The sequence below is a fragment of the Musca vetustissima genome, unplaced genomic scaffold (genome assembly GCF_032173495.1).
Source record: "Musca vetustissima isolate MV318-11 ecotype Yass unplaced genomic scaffold, APGP_CSIRO_Mvet_v1 utg7685, whole genome shotgun sequence".
Classification (NCBI taxonomy): domain Eukaryota; kingdom Metazoa; phylum Arthropoda; class Insecta; order Diptera; family Muscidae; genus Musca; species Musca vetustissima.
Window position 1 is genome coordinate 185,457 of NW_026887687.1, and position 7,881 is coordinate 193,337.

General features: G+C 35.6%; 1 protein-coding gene across 1 annotated transcript in view; it reads right to left on the reverse strand.

Moving 5' to 3' along the window:
* Positions 1-2,793, reverse strand: part of LOC133335350 (ecdysone-induced protein 74EF) — a 29,171-nt gene extending 26,378 nt beyond the window's left edge. The window contains exon 1 of the mRNA XM_061543633.1: positions 1,611-2,793. Coding sequence (XP_061399617.1) covers positions 1,611-2,784 — 1,174 coding nt within the window. The 5' untranslated portion in view covers positions 2,785-2,793. The remainder of the gene's footprint in view (positions 1-1,610) is intronic.
* Positions 2,794-7,881: the final 5,088 nt, after the last annotated feature.

Below are 7,881 nucleotides of genomic sequence, written 5' to 3' on the forward strand. Positions count from 1 at the left end.
ACTGCCCTTTTAGTCCTATTTGTAGAATCATCAGCCTTTCACAGACTATTTGATTCGCCCATATGACCGTTTTTGCTCATCTGCATGTTTTCAGCAATATGGAAACCCCATAAACAATATTCAAAAGAAATTCTTCATTGAAATTGTGTGCGTATGATGAATTTAATATTTTCAAAATCATCATACTGAAAGTTATAATGGAATTTAATGTATTTCTTATAGAGGACGACATAATTTTGTTGACCCCAAATAATACTCAAGAAAGTTCATTCAAAATCTATGTAAAAGTGCATCAAGCGTTCCATAAATATAGAACGATGGTACACATGATTAATACAAATTCATACATTTTTTAGTTATCGCTAAAAAAATTTCAAAATTGGATTTGTCGGAATGTATTAAAAAATGATATGATTTAAAGAATGATAAGTATGATTAATTGATATGTATGACATATTTTTAATTGATATTCCATTCTATTTACAACATATTCAAAAATATTCTTACGAACACACCAAACTAAAATCGCATTAAAATTTCTATAAATTAAAAATTATATTTGTTGATGCAAAAAATAAAATAAAAATATATAATTTATCTATCCTATGAGAGAATACCCAATCAAGACAAAGAGAAGAAAAACGTATCATTTTTTTTTCTCATAAGCCATACTTCTGGTTTTGATCTAAATGTCATTCGTCGAATAGAAGACAAGGCAAGCGTTTTTTGTCATCTTTAAGAAATGGGGTTGTCTACAAGGTAAACAGTAGCTGTCAGTCATCGGTGTATTGTACGTATGTATGCATGTATACATCATAACATCACGTTTTCTCCCACCAACATTTAACATATCATGATATAATTGGTTTTGTTTTTATATGTCAATTTTCGAAAAAAAGTTTCGATTCGGTTTAGAATGTGTGACCTTTTGAAAGGAAGATATTATAGTGAGAAATGGATGGGTATTACAAATCTAGTAAGGGAGGATACATATGATACATTTTAAACAAAAATTCCAATTAAAATGCAATGTGTAAATTCCTAATTCTGTTCTATTCTTGCAATGTGGCGTATGAATAATAATAATTTAAAATTATTTGATCGCTTTACTAAATTTTAAACTTACGATGATGATTTTAATGAACTTTAATTTTCATTTAATAATTTGTAATTAAAATGATTCTCTGGATACGTATGATTAATATAATAATAAATTCTTAAACGTCAAAATACAACCTCATGTACGAAGAATTATAGAGTAATTCAATCAAACGTTAAGAGATGAATTGCGTATGATTAACCTGTTATACTCGTATTTATATTAATTATACGCATTTTAATAAACATTTTCAATATCCCATTCATTGCAGAGAGAAAGGGTTCACTCTATTTTTCAATGTTTGTGATTTATATACAATATCAATCAAATCAAAATTTCATTATTTTAAAGGATTTTGAAGAATGCTTGTATGTAAAATCAATAGATTTTAAAATTACCCTTTTTCAAAATTTTAAATTTGTAAACAATAAAATATATTTTGATTAAATATCACCCCATTTCGCAATGGGTTAAAATCAAATTATTAAAAAAATATGTCTTGTCAACTTACAATATCTTTTCATTAGTGACTTTTTGTAAGCAGCTTTACGTTCCTCCGGCTTTAGGCGACGTGCCAAACCTCCAACTCCTCGTTCCCCATCATTCAAACCCGATCCCGAATCATCAGAATCGGAACCGGAATAGGTATGGGAACGATTTCTGGCAAGTTTTGTTGGCAGCGATAAATCCAAGGGGGCTTCATCATCGAAATCCTCTTCCTCGTCCTCTTCATCGGTGTGATAATGATCCGAGGGAGGATGACCATGTGTCAAATGGTGATGGTGGTGATGATGCGTTGGCGGGTGATTAGGATGTGAATGAGGATCATAGTGTCGTTGATCATCGGAATCCTTGTTGTTCACATTATGTTCCACAGAGGCTGCCGATGCTGATCGCTCTTCGGACAAAGAGTCCTCTTCCTCGCGACTGGTGATAACCGATCGCCGTATGGGCTGTGGAATGGATTCGGTGTCCATTGAATCTGGACGTGTGTGTTGTTGTGTTTGTTGCCGTAAATGGTTGTAGAGGACGGCGAACTTTTCACATGTCGAAATGGGATTCGTTTCGTGGTTATCCTCATTTCGGGACTTTTCGTCCGCATGCTTTTGAACTTGTGATGATGAGCAGGTTGTGGTGGAGGAGTGATGCGACAGTGCCGGTGAAGTGGCTGGCGTGTGCTGGGGACTCTGTGAAGAAGCTTTGTGCTTGTTGTGGTTGTAGGTCATGTGTTCTTCCTCGGGCTCCTCTTCATCGTCATGCCGTTCGGCTGCTGCACATATGGCACTTGGCGTTTTGGGATTTATGTTGCTTGCATCTAAAGGCGTTGTACGCATATGAGTTGCCGCTGCGGCTTGGGACCAATTTTCTTTGACCTCATTTGTATTCCTGTGCGGCGATGACATCAGACAGCTGTTGGACGAGTTGCTGTGGCTGTGATTCGAATCCAGGCTACAGCTTAGTTTTGAGACTGCCGCCACCATATCACCGGCTGCCGGTGATGATAGGGGTGAGCTGGCTATTGTCTGCTGTGATGTGGATGCCGTGGAAGCTGTGGGCGATGCCAGCGGGCTATGCAAATGGCCATTTGTGGCAGGTGGCGAGGGTGAAGGCGAGGCTGTGGCGGCATTGGCTGCATTGGCAAATGTATGGGCATTTGCTGCCACCAAATGTTGCACCATAATCATGTTGCTGTTTGTTTTGTACAGTATTTTATTTAGTTAATTAAATAAATATTCAAAGGATTGTACTGTGGGTAGAAGTTATTTTTCCAACGAAAACATTTTGGTTTTGCTAACACCAATTTTCAATAATAATTTTCTTTAATTAGTTGATTTCTTTTTTAGGCAATGTTTTGTAGAACTTTTGTACCTGAGACCAGATTTTATTTCTTTTTTAATTTAAATATTTATTTTCTCTTTAATAAAATTTTGTTTAGAATTAATGGATTTTTTTGAGGTAATTTTTTGTACATTTGTTGTTAGATTTAACGGACGAGTTTAGTTTTTTTGTCACTTTTTCAATATTTTATTTTCCTTTTTGTTTTCGGAATGACACAAACAATTTGATACACTTTTCTCTTAAATAAATTAATTTTTAATATTCAAAACACTTAATTTTGTTGTGGTTATTTGTTGTTGTTGGCTTCCTGTCCCAATTAAAATCCAGTCCATAATTTTTGCATTGCTTAATTTTTTTAGTTGTGTGCCACCAGCTATTGATGCTGTTGTTGCATTTGTTTTTTTTTTTCGTTTTATTTAGAACAAAAACGACCGTGACTGACTAAAGAACAGAACACTGACTGACTGACGACAACGATGACAAACAGCATCATATAAAATATTACACATGGAAAAAATTCACAACAATTCTCGCATTTAACACACGATTTGCAATAATTCCGAACGTTGCTTTTGTTGTATCCGTATCCGCAGTAAAATTACAATTTCAATTTTCTTTACAGAATTTTGTTTTTCAATTCATTTTTTTTTTCAAATAATAATTTTCAATTTTATTTGTCTTAGTTCACAGTTTTGAATCCAAAGAATGTGTGTTTGAAATTGTTTTGAAATGTTTGTTTGGTTGGCTGGCTGGCTGGTTGGTTTTCGCTTTCGAACGTTCGAACACAAACGTCGTTTATCTCTTACGGTATCAGCGAAACTGAAATTTGTAGTTTCTGAAATAAGTTGATTACGGCTGAAGTGGCTGCGACTCGATATAATTTTTTGTTGTTTTTTATTTCATTTCAGTTTTCGTCGTTGCTGGTGGCTGCTGCTGCCGCTGATGTTGTTATTCGTTGTCGTTGTTGTCATCGTCGTCTTCGTTGTGTACACATATAAGCATGCGCTGCCATAGTTGTTGTTGCTGCTGCCGATGTTGCTGTTGCTGCTGTTTTGTTGGAGCAGTCCCACAATTGAATGGCTGGCTGGCTCACTGACTGGATGACTGGTTGGCTGGCTGCCTGGTTGACAGACTGCTTACTTGTTTGTTGCTGATTGTTAGCTTAGATGGATGTATGGCAGGCAGGCTGGCTGGATGATGGTGGCAATGTGATGATGTTGATGATGAGGGCTTTGGTTTGTTTGCTGGATAAAGACTGGTGACTGTTGACTGCTTCACAGACTGTTAACCAATAGTCTGGTATTTGCAATGGTTATTTTGACTGTTGCTCGTTTTCATAACCGAGAATTGTTAACATTTACTGCAACAACATTACAACTTTACAAATTCTAATGAATTTTTCTCCAGTTGTAAGAAATTACAAAGAGTCAAAAATAAACTAACTACGAAGACAGTTTTTGGGGAATCTTATTAATACACCGTTGAATTACCGCCACCGCTATATGTACGGACCAATGTGTGTGCATGGGGAAGAAAAACGATGACGACTGTTTGGCTGCAAACACAACACACAACGTTAAACGGTAGAAAAACATTTTGCAATCAAGCAACGAACGAGTGTACGATTCCAAAACATTGTTGATTGTTTGCTAAACTCTCCATTGCACACAGAAACACACACACAATCGTATACTTTAATATACGACGCACTCTCATATAGCCAAACAACAACAAACAACGATTGCAAGTGGAGGTGCTCCAACACGAAAGAGTAACATCAATATCAACAAATACTCAGTTTTATGCAACCCAACCAAATGCTATCTCACACTCACCACTATTAACATAACAGTTCTCTCGCTCGCTCTCTATTTTGTTTTATTTTACTCCCCATCACATTGGGGAGCCACAATAACAGTTTGTTTTCACTCTCACTTGTAATCCAAAAGTGCACAGAGTGCAGTGTGTGGGGCTTTATCTACGAGTGTAGATGTGTATGTGTGTGTGAGTATTCGGTTCCGTTTGGTTTTGCCTCTCATGCGCATTTTGCATTCGTGCCATGTGTCTGTGTGTGTGCGCGCTAATAGCAAAACAAAACAACAAACAGAAAACCAAACCAAATTAAATGAAATTGTTATTGTATTTCATTTGATTTGAGAGAGGGTGGCAGCAGGGAGATCGGCTTATTCCACATAAACACACACAGTTAATACACAGGAAAATCCATCAACCATCCGTTGTATTTGCTTTCAATGAAAATGACACACAGAAGCGACACCAAAACCGCCATCATTGTCGTCATGGACAATGAAGACGACGGCGACGACAACGACGACCCAGACCCACTGTACCACTCTTTAATTCTTTTTGTATTTCCTTTCCGTCTCCTTTCTTTCTTTTCTTTTCATTTCAATTTTCATTTTTCAATTATGTTACACTTTTGGGCGCATGTGTGTTGCCTGTATGCGTGTGTGGTTTTGTTGTAATATGGTCTGGTTACCCTAGTTTGGGCATTGAATGCTTTGGAATTTTTAGAAGTCCAGCAGAAGAAGTCAGCCGGTTTTAGGGATATGACTGAATTGTCTATTTTTAGTTTAAGGAAATATTTTATTGGCGTTTTTTCATTCAAATGGAATATTTTTATTATTGTTGTTATGACTGACTGACTGACGTCTGTTAACAAAGATGAAAAACATATTTCGAGAAGTTGAAAATTATACATTTTTTGACGCTGAAAGAAATTTTGAATAAATAAAAAACTAAATTTACGCAAGAAACACTTTAAAATAATATAATTTGACCCAAGTTTAACCGAACTTCGGTTCCATAAATATGCATTTAAAAAATGCATATAATGTACATAGCTTGTCAGAAGCCTTCAATAGGATTCATTGGTATTAGGTTTGTAGAACCGACTAACTGTTTAAAGTCTTTCGACTACAGATCCATGACTATTAGAAATAACTAGCAAACAAATATCCGATAGATCAGCCAAAAATGTTTGTACAGATCCATAAGTGCCCATAAAAAGACCCATGATCCATTACAAGTGTGAAAATCCACCTTCAGAAATAGGAAGTTGAGATCCCCATTTTATTAATGGTAATTAGAGCAAAGTCATAAAGGATTCTGGAAAGAGAAAGTTCACATTTCCAACTTTGAAACTTTTTTTTTGTAATTTTGAATCATGGATAAGGTTACAATATGGAGGTATTTGCAAGAAACTAATGATTTGCTTGAAATCGTAAAGCTGATTTTTTCTGCTTTAACCTATTAAAATAGATCGTACTTAAATCGCCGCAAATCAAATGTGGAATGAGATATCTAATTATTTTTTTTTTCAGGATACTATCTACGGTTTGTTTTTTGTCCAACGTTACAACGTAAGTTCAAATTAATAAAATTGATTATACCTTTCCTAGGCCAAAGATTAACCATTGTCAAAAATGTGCAAATTGATATATATGAAAATGGAAAAAATCGTCTCCAGATTGCCTAATGTATGCTCTATATATAAATGGCAATTCTGAAGACAAAAAAATCGTACCGTGGGTTCTATTGGCAGGCATAAAAGGTTTAAGGGCAAGGTAAGTGTTAAGGCATTCGATAGAGACCCAAAATCACCATCTTAGCTATTTTGAAGGCCATCTATCAGAGTTCGAAAAATATTAGAACATGTGTTGAAGTCGTTATTTCCATCATAGAAATCTATTTAAGATCTAGAGGTATATTCATATTAATCTAGACTGGCTAGATATATTTGAGGACATACAAATCTTCTGTCTCTTGAAGGGGAAGTGACTGTAGTTTCTCTTTCAAGGCGATTTTCATTCACAGTTTTTTCGATGTATATTTATAGCAGAAAATACTTCTAGATATCTTTTATAAATATAATACCCTTTCGGAGATCTTCTATAGGTGGAAGACATTTCTAGAGCTTTTCCATGTAAATCTACTCTTTAAATAGAAACTCTTCAATAGCTTTCCACAGTAATGTTCATCCTCTACACATATTTATTTTTTTCAGAAAAACATGATCATAAGATCATTGTATTTATAGATACTGCTGAAGACCCATAATCATTCCAGTATTTATTGTTGAAAATTCCTCTTTTGGAGATGAAATGTATGCTTTAAGGTTCTATTACCAGTTTCGATTTTAGACCAATACTCATCAGGCAATTCTCAAAGTCCCTTTGAATTGCTGACCAAATATATATTAAATATATTTCACATTTTCCCATCATAAACTATTAGAAAGATCATTTGGCATTTTGAAAGCTAATCGGAAAAGGAGGCCATAAAAATAGGATAAGTACTACCAAAATGGAACACTGCAAATGTTAAGCATGTATCGGTATGTGGTTCGCTATTTCTCATATTTACATAGGTCAGTCCAAACAGCAGACAAAACAATCAGTAACAGAATCCAATTTGCAAACAACAAACGGATGAGAGGCCAAACAACAGCTGGTTTTATTTTCCGCGAAAAAAAAACGTAATGGGAAAACAGAAGAGAATCTCTCTCCTCTATGTACATTTGCTGTTTTCTTTTTTATTAATTTTTGCAAAGGTTATGAGAATAAATGTAAATACAAATGTTGTAACTGTGGTTGATTGAGTGTCTGGTTGTTGTGTGTGTGTGCGCGCCTCTCTTTGTCTGCCTGTGTTTGTGTAACATTTTGATGTCTGTTGAGGATGTGTTGCTGTTAAAGAGGGCTAGGTGAGGGTTTGTGGCGGCAACAGCCAACATCAACATCATCATCGTCGCTGTCGGCAACAGCATTGAAAATGAGGGGGAAGAAGGCCGACCGACAGTCGTAATTTTGCTGTTGTTGCTTTCGTATATAGCCACACATTTTCACTTTCCGTTTGGATTACACACAACTGACTGGCTGGATGACTGACTGACTGGATGGATGGATGGCAGTGCAAACATCTCC